Source organism: Siniperca chuatsi, linkage group LG20, assembly GCF_020085105.1.
Source record: "Siniperca chuatsi isolate FFG_IHB_CAS linkage group LG20, ASM2008510v1, whole genome shotgun sequence".
NCBI lineage: Eukaryota > Metazoa > Chordata > Actinopteri > Centrarchiformes > Sinipercidae > Siniperca > Siniperca chuatsi.
The window spans coordinates 2700381-2719497 of NC_058061.1; the positions used below are offsets into that span (position 1 = coordinate 2700381).

The 19117-nt window shown below is 38.8% G+C and overlaps 1 protein-coding gene across 1 annotated transcript in view; it reads left to right on the plus strand.

Annotated features, from left to right (window-relative positions):
* htra1b (HtrA serine peptidase 1b) overlaps positions 1–17396 on the plus strand; it is a 29117-nt gene extending 11721 nt beyond the window's left edge. The window contains exons 5-10 of the mRNA XM_044179506.1: positions 11119–11313; positions 11882–11914; positions 12901–13015; positions 14227–14284; positions 15162–15257; positions 16730–17396. Of these exons, the coding sequence (XP_044035441.1) occupies positions 11119–11313; positions 11882–11914; positions 12901–13015; positions 14227–14284; positions 15162–15257; positions 16730–16898 (666 nt within the window). The 3' untranslated portion in view covers positions 16899–17396. The remainder of the gene's footprint in view (positions 1–11118; positions 11314–11881; positions 11915–12900; positions 13016–14226; positions 14285–15161; positions 15258–16729) is intronic.
* Positions 17397–19117: the final 1721 nt, after the last annotated feature.

The following is a 19117-nucleotide window of genomic DNA, read 5'->3' on the forward strand; positions in this document are numbered from 1 at the left end:
CAAATTACTCTTTTTAAGGACTCACATGTACTCTGCATGAGTTATTCAAGGTATTACTGTGACATTTGCATTGGACCTTAAAATTAAGTGTAATATAGTTTTCATCCTCATAAATCACAAAAATAAAAACACTATTATAATAATAAAACTCAAGAGATATACAACAGTCAATTTAATTTTTAGATTTTCAACTCAAGTCAAAGAAGTTAGATTTTGGGTAAGACACAACTGTTTCTTTGCCCCCTTTCTTTCAGTCTGTCAGGAGGGCAGGTACAGACCTGCTAATGCCATCTATACACAAACATACTTCCTGCCATCAGTGTAAAAGCAACTTTTTTTGGGTGGGGGGGGAGTATCTTTCCCAAGGACACTTCTGCATGTGGGCTGGGGGAAGCCAGTATTGAACCGCCAACCTTCCGATTAGTGGACGACCCGCTCTACCTCCAAGCCACAGCTTGGAAGCGGTGTCATCTGTCGAAAAGTAACCTTTGTGTTTTTTGTAGCAAAACTGTAAATTTAACAAATAACAGATTTGAGGTTTTTGGTTATGTTATGTTATAGATAGTTAGTTAAAGATATGATGGGGTTTTGAACATAATTGCAATCACTTAAATGTAAAAATGCTCTGGTTGAGTCTATATAATTCGCAGTTTATCAGATATTCATATATGGCAGAAAAAAGGGTGTTCATACAAGAAGCAATTTCCCATTATCAAGCTCCGCTATTTAGAGATTTGATAGATACTTTCTTCCAAACTAACTGCTGCTGTCACATACACAGACAAACATTAATTCAATACACAGACACACTGACACTGCAGGATGCGAGTTCATGTTTGCCGGTCAGACAGAGACGATCATGGTTTCCGTCTGCATGTTTGGACCGGGCGGCAGGGTGTAACTGGAGTTTCACGGGATGAAATCCACAAACTGCTCAGCACTTGTGGTTGTGGTTTACATGCACACAAAAACCAAGAGGCAACTGTACTTCTGCACTAAATGACTTATAGCCCTCCACCCTCCCACACATCCATCCCAATACACACACACACTTTCAGCAGCTTACACTCAGGGTCATATTCTCTGATATGAAAGTTTGTCTTGGCTGTCTGATTTTTGTATTTTTGTTTCATCCTGTCTGATCTAGTTTTATAAAATGAGCATGACGGCTTAAAGTGACATAACAAGAAACAGGAAGCAGTTTGACATTAAAACATCATGTAGATAAATCCATTGTTCCTATTGATTAGGATGTCGATCATAACCTAGGGAATCGGCTAAATTGAGTTCAGCAACAAGGGTGGTCAGATGATCAGTAAGGTTAAAAACAAACAGGATCTAAACCACTGATTTAGAAATAAAAAGCAAAAATGAGAGGACCTGAAGTGTCCACTGTAATCATCCATTGCACAGAAAAACTGTGCTCATGTTAAAAACATGGTAAGTGCGAAAGGTCAAAGCCGAACCAGGAGGTAGCTTGGCAAAATGAATGGATATTTACAGTCAACAGTGTAAATAATGTCGGTGGAAAGGGAAATGTGAGATTCCATGAGACACTGATTCTGACAGTTAAATCATAAATCACAGAAGAAAAGGAAGTGTTATCAAATCTCCAAATGAAGACTTTGATGGCGGTGACTGTCCTATTTAGGAATAACGGGAATATCGGCAGAGGCACTTCTCAATAAAACTACACAGTCTGAGCATCACATATCTCCGTGTGTGTACATAGTGCTGGTCAGTGTTAAACCGCTTTTAGGTGTAACTGCAGCAGTAAAGTGTTTGCAGACAAAGCAGTCAGACGTGTAGCTGCATGTTAAGGGCCGATAAGCTTCTGCTTCATAACTATCAGAGGAGGTTTTATGAAAGCAGAGCAGAGACAGAGGCTGTGTTTACATCTTTGGGTGTCATGCTGGCTTCTGACAATTTACTTTCATTTTTCCCCTTCTACTGAGTTCTCTTTTGTTGCCTTGGAATAATGATTGTGATCTCGACATAACCCAAACTGTCCTCTTGGGATCTTTAGATAAAACATAATAAAAAGATTCTGACAGAGCTGTCTCTGCCAGACAGTAGGTAGGACTGTAGTTGTATTATTAAATACAACTACAGTCCTACCTACTCTAATCTGCTGATGTCAAATATGAGCTGTGACATAACTAGTAGCGATTGGTCAACGTCTGCTCATTACATGATCAGAGTTGTTTTATTTTTAACTAATGATCATGAGGAGCTGTTTGGGTTGTGATGAGATCCACTGCCTGCTCAGTGCCAAACAGCAAACAGACAAAGTTAGCGAGTAGCTGGTGAACTTAGTGGAACATTTAGCAGCTAAAGGAGTTGGTGATCAAAAACAAAGCTAAAAGGAGAGTGAATAATGGACTTAATGGAGTGGCCAGAAACAGGACTACAAATGGTAATGTTGCTCCGTATCTGCTCGACATGTAACTGTTTACAAGTTAGCAAGTTTTCAACTTAAAAGGTGATAATATGGCAGTTATTGGACTTTTAAAGCCCACACAGGTGTTTTCACTCATGTTGCCTGATTAGACCTCTTCTCGGGACTGTGTGGCCGTGTACAAACTTGAATGACATCGCCCTCTCTCTACTGTTTTGTTTCACCTGTTTGAGCGGGACACTTTACATCGTTATCATTCCTATTAATGCATAGAGTTTGGTGACACCACATCATATTTCCAGAATAGCTCCACCCAACTTCCACCTGACTAGAGGTCTAATTAGCGAAGGTAATTGAAACCACCTGTGTGGGTGTGCAGGACTTATTAGGTTATTAGGTTATTCTTTGGCTAAGGAGCACCAGGTTAGCCACTTAGGTGAGAGTGGTTAGAGTGAGCAGGGCTTCTGTCCAATGAAACAATCTGCTGGAAAAAGAGATCAGAGGATTTGACTCCATTTTTATGCTGATGACACTGTTCAGAAGAGAGTGAGAGGGAGATGAATCCAGAGATCAGAAAATTTCAGCTCAGTGATGTGAATAGAAACAGAGACAGAAATTTGTGTTTTGGTTAAAGCTAGTGATTGACTTAAAGACATTTTGATAAATCCCACTGAACAGAATCATATTTTTTTTCATCATTATGCAAGTGTGTGTTTCAGACACCAGTATTGGCCTGTACTCTTGCTACTGAGGCAGGTATCCTCTGAGCATGTGCAGACAGGAGCTCTTTGGTGTTGTTTTGAGTCTTGACTCATCCAGTAAAGCCTTACGGCGATATTCCACCTCGATCCAGCATTGATCATTTTCCATGACACGTGTCCATGAGCCACTTATGGAAACTGCTTTCATCTGATCTGATCAGCTCATAGGATTTAACAAGCCAGGATGTCTGAAGGACAGCGGCAGAATCTGATCCATACTGGTACTACTAATACTGTTATTTAGTATGACTGCTGGTAGAGCTACTGCAGACACTTTCAGCTTAATATTTGAAGTGAATCAAATCAGCTGGAGTGGTGCAGGAAATATCACCTTCCAAAGAGTAAGAGAGATCAACTTAAAGTTACAGAGTTTCCAATATAGAGATCTGGAGAAAACAAATATTTGGTATTAACTGTAGTTTGATACTTGTTTGCACAGAGAGTAAATTCTCTGTGCTGTTCTGTTTTTCATTTCCCAGCTTTTAACCTACTCAGCAAATTCCTCAGAGAGTTGGCATATCTCTGCTGTTTGTTTTACCAGACAACTAAAAGGTCTGGTTCTGCACAGGGTGAAAGAAGCAAGAAAGAGAGGAGTGAGTGTTTCTGGCGGTTCTTGCGTGTTCATCAAGCGTCAGAGTATATGGATACACTGGATCTGTGCAGTACGCCTTTTTCACAGCAGACATTTTGACCTGTCATCGTAGGAAAAGCACAGGTGTTATAATAATAACATTAAGGACGGCTCTGTTCTAGTCAAGAGTGACAGTGAGCCACCATGCACAATACCAGTACACTGATGCTGAAGCAGCTAAATGGAATTCAGCCATCATTAATTTTATTATTTACATCTGTGCTTTTCCTGTTGTGACATGTCAAAATGTCTGAAAAATGTGAAAAAGGCCTATTGCTGTCCGGGTAGGGTGGAGCACAATGAGCACATGTACAAAGTGTCTGCACCCATATTCTTTATTAAATGAACATTAAAAAAACACAACAAAAGTGCAATTAAAAAATACAAGCAATACAAAAAAAGGCAAATTATGAATACAAAAACTTGCATTAGTTGATATTTCAGTCTGTTATCACCTTATAAAGTTATTATGCTAACATGTTAGCAAACAATTGCCTATTTACACATCCAGCAGACAAGGAGTGTCTGGAAACGAAGTTAATGAGAGCACTGACACAGATCAAATACAGTTAAGTTACAGGCCATAAAACCAAAAAACAATGATCCAAAAGATGTTAAAATGCTCTGTCGATATGAGGTGAAATGCAGATTTGGTGATAATTCTTTTCAGGTTAATCACCACAAGGGACCTCTTTCACGTTAGAGAGTAATTTGATCCATTGTTAATATAAAAATATTGATTACAGAAGCTGTAAACTCAAAATCAGACCTCATGGGAAGTCAACTCATATCATGGGAAGTGGGGATTCTATGTCTGACTGTGACATAGTCCCATTGAAAACAGTTAACAGAGAAATATGTGGATTTTACAAAGTAAAACAAATAGTTTTCCAAATGTAATTTTTCAGCGCTTTGAGTGCTAATAACAAAATTCTAAAGACTTCCGTTGTACAGGGTGCAGCAGAGATGTAGATCCTTGTTAGCAAACCTTGTTACATAACTACAAAACTACTGCATGGCTAGAGTGAGAAATTTGTGTGTGTGAGAGAGATTTGGGTTAACTGACCCTGTAACATGCTTACTGTACTCAAGATTTTATGCATGATGGATGAATGGACTGGGGCCGATTTAATCATGAGGGAGAGTAATAACCCTCAAATCTTTTTTCACTACATTTAAGAAATGATAAACAGAAGGAAAGCAGAGAGAGAGATAATGAGAAGGAGACAGGAGGAATGAACAAAACCACTGCATTGATACTTGTTGTGGTCTTGTTTGTTACTGTGTTTAGTTGCTTTGTTGCACTCTGCTATCTTGGCGTCTCTTAAATTACTACTGAACACAGCCCCTCGGCTTTGTAATTTCACCCTGGACAAAATGCTGTCATCCTGAAAACCACAGAGCAAGAAACATGGTAATTTTCCTGGTGGGCGGAGCTCAGCAGGCCGTGTGTTAGACTGTGGCTTCAGATGATTTGAGTTCTGGTTGTGGTTCAGTACAGGCGAACAGAGGAGCTTTATGTTTAACCAATGGAGGAATTGATTGGAAGAGCTGAATGAATCCATTCATAGCCACCTTGTTTATGTCTGTATACGCTCGATGTTGATTTAGGAGGGAGTTCGTTTGTGGATGGTGGTGTGGGGATTGACCTAATTAGAATAACAAATGCAATTTTCCATTGGGATTTATTATATAAGTATCAATCTATCTATGAATTAAGTTCAAACTTTGTTTTCAAGTTCCTTGACTCAGTTTATTTTTGCACAAACGGATGAAGAACAGGACAGGTAACTTTGCTGAATCACAATCAGATAGAAAAAAGGATGTAAAGATAATGTTGAAAAATTAGTAAATATGTAAAGAAGTAAAAACTAAAAAATTATCAATTGGTCAAACAGAATGCACTATAGGTGCGGCATAATGGTAGACTGGGCTTGGTGATATCAGATTAAAAATCACAACATTAATAACAGTATTTATTCTGATGTCAGTATGCTGTAGGCCTATATCACAATATAGCAAATGAACGCAACATTACAGTCAAATAATACATTTGACTTTCAATGCAATGAGCATTTTCTACTGTTATGCATAAAAGTCTACACACGTGTAAACCTGAAATACCCAAAAAATTCAGTTACTTATTAATTGTTGCTTGGAATCATTAATGTGAACAACATAACTTTATATAATAACAAGTTATAATGATATTATTTCGATATGATTCCACTGACTTTCAAGTCAATAAATGGTAATGAATTAAAACAGAACAAGAGCTGAATAAATAAGTCAATATTTAAAGAAAAAAATAATGATTTGACAATAATCCATACATATAAAATGTTTTGTTAGGTCTGGTATCATTTCAGTTTATGCAATTGAACACATTTTACATACATGAACTAGGGACGTTCCTAACGACTAATTTCCCTGTCGATTAAAGGGAAATTTAAATTTCGACTAGTCGACTAATCTAAAAGTAAGAAAACTCTCAGAAAACAGTCAAAACGATATTGGTAAACTGTCATATTGGTTTGTCGAGTGTGGCTAACGTTAGCAATGCTAGCACCAGCAGCCTGCTCTCCTTGCAGGTTAACGTCCACATGCCTGTGCTGAATATGGTTAGGCACTGCTCCGGTCGAGTGGTTATATACCAGTTTATTCCTACATACAACCTTATTTTCATTTCCTAGATCAAAATACTGCCAAACCGTGCTGGTTTTACGAGACGTCATCTTTCCCACACCCCTAATATAAACACACAACTACAGTATACTGTATATTTAGGTGAGTAAAATGATTCAAAAGTATACAACTTATCACAATTCCAGTATATATATATCGGTATCAGTGTATGTTGGCCGATAAGTAACAAGAAATTGCATTACAGAAATGGTTGCATGTTTGAGTCATTTAGAAACAATGTCTGCGTTACATAGTTTGTCCACCGAGCACTGACAAGTTTATTTTTACACTGTAATATATGTTTATATTGCATGCTTGTGTTCAAAAACATATATCAGCAGATGTATACTTAATAATTAGTATCGGCTCTAATGAATACACTGGGATCACTCAGTGTATTAGTAGCCCTTAAGGGCCTTCGAACGAAACAATAATTTATCAAAATAATGTGCAATTTATGAACACCAGATTTTTACAGTCGTCTGCTGTAAAGGGTTCAATGTCCTTTGTCATGAAGTCGAGTAGCATTTACATGAACATTTTCAGCTTTTTGTGTAAATGTTATGTTATTTAAAAACTTTAATGATCATCGGAGGGGAAACTGGCTGTTTTAAGTATTTATTGGGGCACCATATTTTAAACATGATTTAATTTTACTGGTCTGGATGGAAGTGTTAACAGAATAGAAACGAAAGTATATGAGAGAGGTACAGTGAGGCTGCTATGAATGCACACTCGGCTTCTGTTTCAGACACACACACACACACACACACACACACACACACACAAACACACACACAAACACACATAGACACTAATGCACAAACTCCACAGGCCAACCGCAGGTTTTGGTCATGTACAGATGTGTTGAGCATACCTGTGGTCTTTAGACATGCTTTTCGTGCATGTCAATCAAACGTAGAAACAGAGAGACAGATATCTGCCTGCATCTCTCTGTGTTGTCATGTCTTTCTGTCCTTCATTTCATGTGCCATACATTCCTTCTTACTCCCCTTCTCACCTTGTTCCTCCTTCCTTTCTTTCTTGCCTTTCTTTCTTACTTAAGTCTCTACCCCTCTCTCTCTCTCGCTTACTAAACCCTACAAAAAGTGGGTCAGTCTTCAGGCTTGTTACTTAACAGAGGAAATGGGCAACAGATGTGTCTGTCATCACCGGGGAAACAAGATGCACACACGCACACGTTGACAGACAAACAGACGCTTGTCATGCTCAGTGGAGGGCGACGTTGATGAAAGTTGGGTCCTAGCATCACGGCTGCTTTATGTCTCAGTTTTTCTGCTCCACATCACATCTGGGGCTGAAGTAGGTTAGTAGGACGACATGCAGCAGGCCAGCACACAGTTCACGGAAGGTCGGCCAATCAGCAAACACCACGGCTGAGGGCTGCAGCCAAAGCCAAAGTGCCTTAACATCATAGAATTATTAAAAGAGCAGGATACTGCACTGCAAAAAGCATTTTCCCCTTAGACCACCATTATAAAAGAGTCTGTAAAACTGTTGACAGGACATCGAATTGCGCACACTAGTACAGTAGACACTACAAGTACTATTTTAAAGAAACTAGAAATACTAGTGCTTACTGGGGTGTCAAGGTGTAGGGTGAAAAGTTAAGTTAAGAAACTCACCTTTTTTTCTTCCCTTCAGCGAACATTAAAAATCCGTGACTAAGCAGAAAAACAGAAATACTAAAATATCTCATTAAATAACCGAAACTGTTCTAACTTTGGCAGAAAATCAGATGCTGATTGAGAAAATATGTTTTTAGAGCCTTTAACAGTATGAAAATCATTTTGACTCATTTTTGCCTGAAAAAACGGCACTCTGCAGACTTGAGTGTTTCTTGGCTTTAATAAAGTGAAGAGAGAGACATTAGTACAGAGTGACACTGAGCGAGTTGGACAGTAATAAAATTCTATTAAAGTCTATTTTAATAGATTATTACATTATTAAAAGTCTTTACTGGGCTCTTCACATTCAGTGGCAATATGAACTGTGGACATGTATTACTCATGTTGTGGGGACATAAATCTGTTTACACAGTCACATTGTGGGGACTCACCTTCCTTTTGGGGCCAAAACGCAAGTCCCCGCAGCGTAAATCATTCAATTTCAGGGGAAAGACTTGGTTAAGGTTAGGGTAAGGGGCTAGGGAATGCATTATGTCAATGATGGTCTTCACAAGGATAGAAGTACAAGGATGTGTGTGTGTGTGTGTGTGTGTTTGTAATAGTGGTCAGACACATTCAGCTTTTATTTGACAGCACTGGAAACTGCAGTGACAGGGATGGAAAAGCTAATAATTACGAGCCAGTTAATCAGAGATGCAGGCAGAGCTGCGACCTGCAGCCACATAAATCAAAAGTATGAATATAAATCTGTTGGATTTTCACAAACGTATCCAGCTAGACTTGTTCTGGATCTCTTTTCCCATCTTAGCAATTTGTTCAGACCGCAAAATCACATCACGCTCTTGCTGTAATGGCACATGGGTGTGATTAATTTCTTTGGCTTTGTAGGTTACTCTTTTTTGCACATTTACATGTAGACAGGCTGGCAGAAAATATCTAAAGCAACAGCCAAGGCAACATTAAACTGTAGAAAACTGCCAACTGACCACATGTTGGTGAGAACCGATTGATATGATGGAAAAACATGAGAAAACTACAATTGGGAATAGAAAATGGACAGCATCCTGCTTTTATTGAAATGTTTTTTGGGGGGATTTTTATGCAGTTACGAGTGAAATGACGAGAGATGAGGAATTACATGCAACAAAGGTCTCGGACCCCACACGGGGACATTACAGTTCATGGTTGCGGTTTCTGCAAAATTGCAGATATGCACAAGACATTCACAGGAAACAATGTCAGATGACGTTGTTGACTGTCTTCTTTAGTCTTCTGTATTAAAACAATGTGAGACAATGAATCATCACAGCCCAGTTTGTTTGGCTGAGCTCGAAACAGATTGGTTGCTCTTCTTCTGTTGTGTTTCTGACAGAGTAGCCACTCAACGCGGGTTTGATGCCCCAGCGGCATTATGAACAGAACTCATGATTAAAATGTACTACCAATAACCACAGTTGTCGCCAAATAAACCAGGACTCCAGTTTTAAAGAACCAAAGCTATCTGACTTTTTCACAAATCTTACCATTTTTGATTTCCAGGTAGCCTGAACAAGAGATCTGAAGCTTCTCGCTTTTATGGCATGTGTATAATTTTTTTGCAAAACGTATGTTATGGTTGTATTATGATGCATTTGACAGCTCAGACTGTTTTCTGACAAAGAAATGCACATAACACTTAGCCCAAAAAGTCAGATCTGACTGGTTTTCAGTTCAGACCTAAGGAGGATGTTTTAGTGGGTTTGTAAACATTAAACGATTAACATTGTGTAAAATCCTACTTACTGAGGCTTTTGTTAAAATACTTGTAGATGTAATGAATGAACCGGGTGAACCACTGTGTATGTATGATTTTGGAGGAGGAGGTCTGACTGACACGTTGGTCGGTCCTGGTGGAAACAAGGCCGCAGGGCTGAAATGAGCCGTCGCTGATGGTGATTTACAGTTTCGAGTTTGGTAAGAGTTTGGATTGTGGAAGAGAAGCCTCGTCCAGACTGAGAGCTGACTCAGCTCTCTACAGGAAATCCACGTCTGCCTCCAACAGCTTAGAGGGAATAAACTGCTGTTTACCGCTGTGTGTATGTGTGTTTGTGTGTGTCCTGCCAACAGTGGCTGTGCTGGTGTTCCTTCAGTCGTGGTTCATCATTTGTGTTCCTTTGATTCCGTCTTCTCCACCAAATTTAGATGAAAAACACAACATGATACTCAGCATTTAAAGAGTTAAAGAGTTTTTTTTTTTTTAGTCCAGGGAGCACATCATTAACTAACTACATTGGTTTGTGGAGTTACAGGTTATGTAAAACGTTCATGATAGCACATCCACACTCTTGGATGCTATTAGAGTTTAGGGTAACGTTAGCAGCTCTGTCCTGCTCTTTATTAGATTTTACATTTCAGCAACCCCACCCAGTTAGCCCTAAGCTTTTTCTCTTATAATGTAAAAGTAAAAGTAAAAGTATGGAAGCTAAGCAGCCAGATAAGGTTATGTTAGAACAAAACAGTCAGATCTTATATTTTTCTGTGAGGATGCTGACCTTTTGCCTGGGAAGGTAACAATCCTTTTCACAACAGTGTCGATAATTATTTTGTGTGTGTGTGTTATCAGGAATAAATAACTGGACAGTTGCAAATACAGTATATATTTAATATACATATATTTATTCTTAATAATTAGGAATTATTCATTTTTTATTTTATACATTTTGTTTGTTTATTTATTTATTATTTTAATTCTATTCGTGGTGATTGCTTCATTTCAGAAATCAAGCAGCACAGAAGTGCTTTGAGCTGCAAAATTAACACATCAGGCATGAAATGTCCAATAATAGTTAATACGGTCTATTCATTTTTATTGTCAGCTGTCTTTGGCCACTACTTCAAACAACATTTGAAGACAACAAGACGTTCTGTATTTTGTGGTGGTTGAGTCTCAAACTGCATCCTCTCTTCAATCATATTTGTCTCTCTGTTTCGCCCCCCGTGTGTTTGGTGGAGCAGATGAAGCTGCCGGTGCTGCTGCTCGGCCAGTCGGCGGACCTGCGTCCTGGTGAGTTCGTGGTCGCCATAGGCAGCCCGTTCTCCCTGCAGAACACCGTCACCACCGGCATCGTCAGCACCACCCAGAGGGGAGGCAAGGAGCTGGGCCTCCGCAACTCCGACATGGACTACATCCAGACCGACGCCATCATCAACGTGAGTGAGACAGACAGACAGACGGGCCTGAGGCTGGGAGGTCGGGAAAATACTGTGTGGCTTTCATGAGGTTCAGCAATGTTGCTCACAAAAGTCTCCAAATTCTGCAAAACTGAACATGACACAACCTAAAGTGTTTGCATGTTTACATTTATGATAACCGTTTGTGTGCTGGACTGAGTATAAACAGATGTTTGATGCAGTCTAGGTGTAGTCACTGTTCCCTGATTGGTCCAAATCCTCTGCACTGATCTGCTGAGTGGCTGGATATTGGAAGTGACTGAGAAGGAAAACCATAGCATAGAGCATGTAGTGCAATGTGTACAGAGTTATGACAAGGTCATGCAGATATAACATGAGGACATCCCAATTTCCTATTGATGGAGAATGAAAAGAGAAGGAGTGTAACTATTTATTACCATGATGCTTCATTGCAATCCTTTAAAATAGTTTAGCATATTTCTCTCACTTCAGACATTATTTGATCAAACTTATAGTGATTCTTTAATAGAAATGTAATATTTTCTTTGCTTTTACATTCTTTGTTTGCTTATTTGTTTTCTTGCAGTACGGCAACTCTGGAGGACCACTAGTCAATCTGGTAAGTGAAGGAAAAACCTGCTAAAGGAGAATCAATATTCAAGCTTGGTTGCAAAGTTAAATGTTCCCTGTTTGAAATGGGTTGTACATTTTGTATGTATGCAGTGGTTTCACTCATATACTCATGTTCTCCTTGTCTATTAGATGTTTCCAATAAAACACTTTATTTTCACATATTTCATATTGCATATGTCAGGGAGCTCTGCTACTACTAGTGTTTTTACATAATACTTTTCATTCAATGTTGCATTTCCACTGTACATTACGTCAGTACATTACGTTTTCTAATTTTACTAGCTATTACCATTACCTATCCATTACACTTTATTCCTATTTTCCTATCATTTTACTATTTGCTACATTAAATACTAACTGGATTAATTAGAACATGTAGCATGTTGTTAATGACTCAAAGATTTGAGTAAATTACTTTACAAATGTGGTTTCAACCTTTTTTTGCATCATATTTTTCAAATAGTGGACATCCCATGAAAACCATTTAGAAACTACATGTATAAATGTTTTTTGGCCTTACCAAGATGTTTATTGTGATAATAGGGTATTGACAATAAACATAATTTTAATGTATTTTCACATGTTTTTTGGGGGAATTGAAACTGAACGTTTAACTGAACAGTCATGTGTTTGTCTCTCCATGTCATTCAGGTTAACTGTCTTTAAAACAGGGACACAAACAGAGTTCCTTAGTACTGGGACCACATTCATATGTTGTGAAACAGAGATATATACGTAATCTCATATAAACAAACACCAAAGCCCATAAAGTCCTTATTAGGAAAGGTAAATAAAACACTTGGCAAATAGTCCCAATCCACAGCTGACTCTGATTACAAGTTTGTTTTCATCTGGCCATGTTACTAAACGAAGGACAATGTGGCGTCAGAAATGCTGTTTAACAAGCTTCATGTGGAAATTTGACTTTAACTGTGGAATGATGGCAAATGAATGTGTTTGTGTGTCCCGTAGGATGGAGAAGTGATTGGCATCAACACTCTGAAGGTCACAGCAGGAATCTCCTTCGCCATCCCCTCAGACAAGATCAGACAGTTCCTGGCAGAGTCACATGACAGACAGGCCAAAGGTTTGCAACAGTTTCAGCCTTTATTCTCTGCCATTTCATCACAGCGTCGATATCAGTGGTAGAGACAGGGCCATAGAGAGGGGAGGCATTTATCTTACACTCATAAATAGGAAATGAGCTTTATGTCTTAATTCAACGGTTTAATGCAGGAATGTTTTCTATTGTAACTTTTAAAGGGAACCACGCAATACTTTGTGTAGAAGAATGGAAACAGAAATAGATTTTTTTTAAACATGGATGATGCACAAAGACTGAATTTGCTGATCACATATAAAACATTTATGTTAGCCAGTTACCTAGAGAAAGCCTGGGCGATGAGTTACTTAATTCTTGTGGCATTTCGCTCCTTACCCCTGCTATTCGGTGTACAGCTTGTTTGAAGTCTTGCACATAAACATTATCAGAAGACATATTGTTATATTTCTGATGTTTGATGTACAGCGGTGTCTTGTAATTCCATGTGGAATACGCTAAATATTTGGCATGACAAGAAAATAAAAACAATAACCTACCTTAAAGTTAACAGTTAAGGGAAGTGTTAGCTGTAAAATGTAGCCTGCTTCAGCAGCTAGTAAAATAGTCCATTTAAGACCAGAGTATTAAATTGAATTTCCCCTACTGAGCCAAAAAAAAAATTATATATTGTTTTTATTTTTATTATCTATTTTCTCTCCACCATTACACACAGTTTAGGGGTTTCTACCTGTAGATCTTGTAAACATCTATGTAAATGATTCCAAACAATTTCAGAATATTATAAATATTATATATCTTATATCTAATTATATATCTACCTACTATATCTCAGCAGCTATGCTTTCAGGCCAGCTTTTGGGCACAGAGGAAGTTTTCGGTATCATAAGTTCACAGCAGGCAGAATGTGTCCACAGTATTATTTCACAAAAGATGTGAGTTTATGATTGCCTTCCATGTCAGAGAAATACGACAGAGATTTTAAGTCAGGTATTTACAAGACATGGTCTTCACATAAACTCCAAAATGCCAAATTTCACAAATTATCCGTAAAGCTGCCTGTCTAAGATCTTTACGGAAGATGTTTTTCCGTACTTTACTGTAGACTTTTGCTGCTGTTCGATTTATAAAAAGATAAACAGAGTGAAAGAAGAAGATGATAATCCTTACATGAATATATGAGGTAACGATTTTTTAAGTCAACTATACAAACAGCACATTTCCTTATGTTTCACCAGGTAAAACATTCCAGAAGAAGAAATACATCGGCGTCAGAATGATGAGTCTCACGCCAACGTAAGTTCCTGTTTCTGACGACATCATGCTTCAGATGTTAAATTTAATCATTCACATAGAATGTTTGTCCTTTGTGTAAAAATACAACCATTTTGTATTTTCATCAAAAGATAATAAAACTGCTTGAACAATTGTTTAGTTTGATTTTAGTGGTTAAGGTTAGCCTTTTTGGTCAAGGTCAGGGTAAGATACTTTGAAAAAAACAGGCTTGAATATGTCGATTAAGGTTTTGGTCAGCTTTTCAGGTCAGACTGTTCTGTGGTGGAAAAAAAATGCCACTAAAATCTGAGAATCTCCCCAGGTCCCTGAAAAGGATGTTTCTCAATCCTGACTTTCATACATGACAAGGGTGGTGATCGTATCGAAAATGTGAACTGCTGTCAAATAGGTCTGTAAGGCCATGTTCACAGCCTACAGGTCAGAGTAACGCCCAAGCAGCCCCTCCGGAGTGGGTCACTCACTGTAGGAAATGCACCAAAACACCAGAACAAGCTTCACTTTATGAAAGTTTATTAATTTTAAACACATCAGTGGGTTTTAACCCATTCTTTCACTATATGTCACAATACTAATGACTGTTTTTCCAGCATACCATCACTTGATAGATTGATTTCCTTCCCTCCTTGCGGCCATTTCTTCACTACACAGGCCAATGGCCAATCAGCAGCAAGATGCTTCATCAATATCAGATCTGTATTGTTGAAATTGCAGTTTTTTAAAGCTTGAAGTGTCACAATTAATCAGGGCAATGCTTTACATGTTGGAATTTATTATGAGTCACAATGCATCATCCTTTCAAGTTAAATTAAAATCAGACTGTTGTGTTGCGGACAGTACAAAACCTCATGTTTGGCTGTTTTTCTCTTCTTTCTCTCAGGCTGGCTAAGGAACTGAAGGAGAGGCAGTCAGACTTCCCAGATGTCACCTCTGGGGCGTATGTCATTGAGGTCATCAGCCGGACTCCAGCTGAAGCGTGAGTGTCTCCCTCATCACTTCTTATTCCCACATTATCTGATGTTGACTGCCCAATATGTCAAATCAACAGGCGGTATTTTCAGAAGCAGGTTAAAAGATCTTGAGATATGTAATTCTGCATTTCTCATCTGGAGTGAGTTTGATTTTCATGCCAGCAAAGTCACAAGTGGCACATTTTTCACTTCCTGGAGTCGCATTCAGTTATGAAGCTTGTCACATGTGAAAATAGATAGTAGGGTGCATGCTGGTTGGTTCCAGACTCACCCCTGCAGAATATATTTTGTCCCTGGAAAGATTTCTGGTATTCACATGAAAAGCTTTTTGATTGCCAACCGCAGCATTCCACCTGAGGAAATAGCAGGTAGAGTTTGTTTTCTTATTGTCTGGTGGGTTATGTGGAACACAGGCAGGAGTCAGGATGAGGATCTGATCTTGCTGAAAGGACATTTATTAGATTTGAACTTTCTGCGTGTGAAGACTGCAGGATATGGAAAGTTCACTTCTGGTTTAAAAAGCTGCCGTTTTGCATTTGGAACCGGGCTGAAAGCTGGCAGTGAAGGCAGAATCATGAATGTTTCCCACCCAGACTGTCCAACTCCCTCTGGCAGGGAGGACAAACTGCTTCAGTCATAGTTGAGCAGATTCTGATTGCTCTTTGCTCTGGAAGTGGAGTTTCTGCCGTTAGGGAACAAAAAGAGAACGCTTTGGGTTCACTTCAAGAGTTAACCGAATACTGTGAAACACTGAACAGTGCACATACCTCCGCCAAGGCTGCTCTCCCCTCTAAATTTGTTATCTCAATAAAGAAAAATGTTGAGAAATTATTCATCTGTGTCTGGATCCAGATCTGCATCAAATACACAGCGCCAAAAGTGTCCCATGATTGTCTACTGTGGTCTACATGTGGCAGGTTTTATTCATTCAAATAATTGAAGTAGTTCATGAGACAATTACAAAAATGCCCAATCCAGACCAAAATGTAATCAGCTGTTGCTTGGTCCATGGCCTAACCTTACACCATGTTCACTATAATTGGTGAACACATTTCTGACTCGAGTCACTTTATTTATAAAGCAAATATAAAGTCCCTGGAAACTTGGTTTCAAATCTCAAGTATTTCTCTATAGCATTATATATTCATGACTACATAAGCAACAAACAAAGTTAGAATTAGAGAAAATAGGTTTATAGGGTCAACAAAGTTGCCTACTGTACATATTTTCAGGGAAAGGATATAAATCAGGAAATAATATAAAAGAGATATAATGTGAGATATCCTGCTAAAGACAAACACAAAACTGGACTTAAATGAGCTGAAATATAACATTAGTGTGTCTTGTCATAATTTATCAATTTCATGAGCCGTGTTACTATTAAGAAAAATCTAGGGAAATCCACTATACACGCAAACACCTAATATGTATTTGTTTGTGATATTTGTTAACCTTCACACTTCTTTTTTGGTGGCAGAGCTGGCCTGCAGGAGAGTGATGTCATCATCAGCATCAATGGCGAGCGAATCACCTCTGCCAGTGATGTCAGCGCCGCCATAAAGCAGGATGAGACGCTGCGAATGGTGGTGAGGCGAGGTAACGAGGACGTCATCCTCACCATCATCCCCGAGGAGATCGAGCCTTGACCTCTCAGCTGAATGAGCAAGTAATCAACTCAACAGCCCAACCAGTCAACCAATCCCAAGCTGGCTCTCAGTGTTTTTCAACCAATCATGAACACTTTGAAAAACCAAGCAACCAACAGGGGTGTGTGTGTGTCTGGGGCCACACCTACTGCGTTTAAGAACTTGTAATTATTAGTACTACTACTACTCTTCCATGGTGTTATCCTCACACAGACCTTCACAGGTCCAACTTCATTTCCTTGGGAACTGAAGCTTCAATCCTGTCATCATACTTCTTATAGTTTAAATTTTTCTTCTAATCCTAATTTACTTTCCATCATCACAGACCTTTTATATTCTACTAACACCATATATCGCTACAAAGCGGTTACTGCAAATTACCGTAGTTCTGTTTCATTGTGTATGTTCTTGATGGAATATTTTTTTAATAGTATTTTTGCCTCTATGTGTTTGATGACAATTTTTCAAAAAAAGGGAATAAAATTATTTTCAAAAGTGTTGTGTTTACTGACAATGTCAATGTATAAATGTCAGTTGATGGTTGATCTCAAACAGGTTCCTCAATCAGCCAAAAGAAACTAATAATAAGAGTTTTGTACTAGCTTTGAATATTCTGTTAAACACTTTTCCATTACATTAACAGATTTTTTTTGGGCACGACATATAAACTATTCCTTAATGAGGTCTATTGGTTGCAGGTAGGGGTTCCTCACAGAGCCTTCAAGGAGCCCCTGAGCTTCTGGAGACATGTTGAATTTTCTAAACCCTCTTCCTCTTTGAGGATTGTCCTCTTCTGTTTCCACATCATCACGTATTTGGCTTCCTACCCTTTCCTACATAACAGCTAACAGTCTCTGTGGTACAGTTTTGCCCCCCATGTATCACGAGAGGCAGGCTGACGCATAACCCAAAGCAAGACTCCACCAGCCATACTCTGCTACTGCTACTGTACACGAAACAGAAATTTAAGCGAGGGTTGACACAGTCACGACCTAAAATTGTTGCTCTCTTCTTCGTTGTGAGGAATGTGTAATATTTGTTGGCCACTAGATGCCAAGATTATTGAAGTTAGTGGGTAAACTTCTCTCCAGAAATACAAAGTCAACACAATGTTTCCACAAGAACTTTGTAACATTGCTGTAAAGTTAGCAACTAGCTGGTGAACGCAATGAGGCACCTGAAGAGCCAGATATTTTACTCAGAGTTGCTGGAGACCAAAACAGAGCTAAAAGGAGAGTGAATATTGGACTTAGATTCATCAGGTGGCCAAAGACATGACTCCAAATAAATGCTGCTGTTGCTCCGTGTCTGCTGGGTGTGTAAATAAGCAATTGTTTGCTAATACATTCACCATATCAACTTCATTAGGCTATTATGTATCAGTGTTGTGTTTACAGCTTGTTGTGCTGCCACCAAGTGGACAAAACAATCATTTTTGTAGGTTTTAAAAATCCTATGACCTTAAATCTAGACAAAATAACTGAACACTGAGTTCATTAGAATAATTCATCGCAGACAAATAAACAGGTCTTTATTAAGGATGTTTGCTAATGTATGTACAGTATGTGAAAACAAATAGAGCAGAAGCTGAACTCCAGCATGACCCCAGCAGCTGGGTTCTGTTCGCAAGGAGACCAAGAAAACAAGTTTAGGAAGAACGCCATCTCTCTAACATCTTGTTCTCTTCTTCGTGACTCTGGCATGTCCTCCCACTGTGCCATGGTGCACACTGAAATACTGAGTTCAACACATCATGACACAATCTGTTGGCCTGTGTGTGTGTGTGTAGGCCCAGTGGAGCGAAGGTGTTACGTAACACTTGACAGAGTTAACACAGTGAGGTCAGTGATGTGTTCTCTGTGCAGGAGGTCAGCTGAAGTAATGCCATGGGACTTCTAAACTAAATGGGTATCTACTACTGAACTGGCTAGTAAGATTTGAGTGTTTCAACATTTTAACAAAGACAAAACAGCAATTTATTTGTTAGCACCCAACAATTTCATCTCAAGAGGCTTTGACGGCATGCCAGTTGCTGACTATTGGCAAATGTTGATCTTGAATGCTAAAATATAATTATGATTTTTATCTTGGTTAAATGGCAACTTGTTCAACATGTATTTCTAGTACAGTAGTTGGGTGTCTACAGTAGATACCCATTTAGCTTAGAATATGGACAGAAAATCCCAGGAACATGTTTCAGTTGTTTTAAAAGACCGATC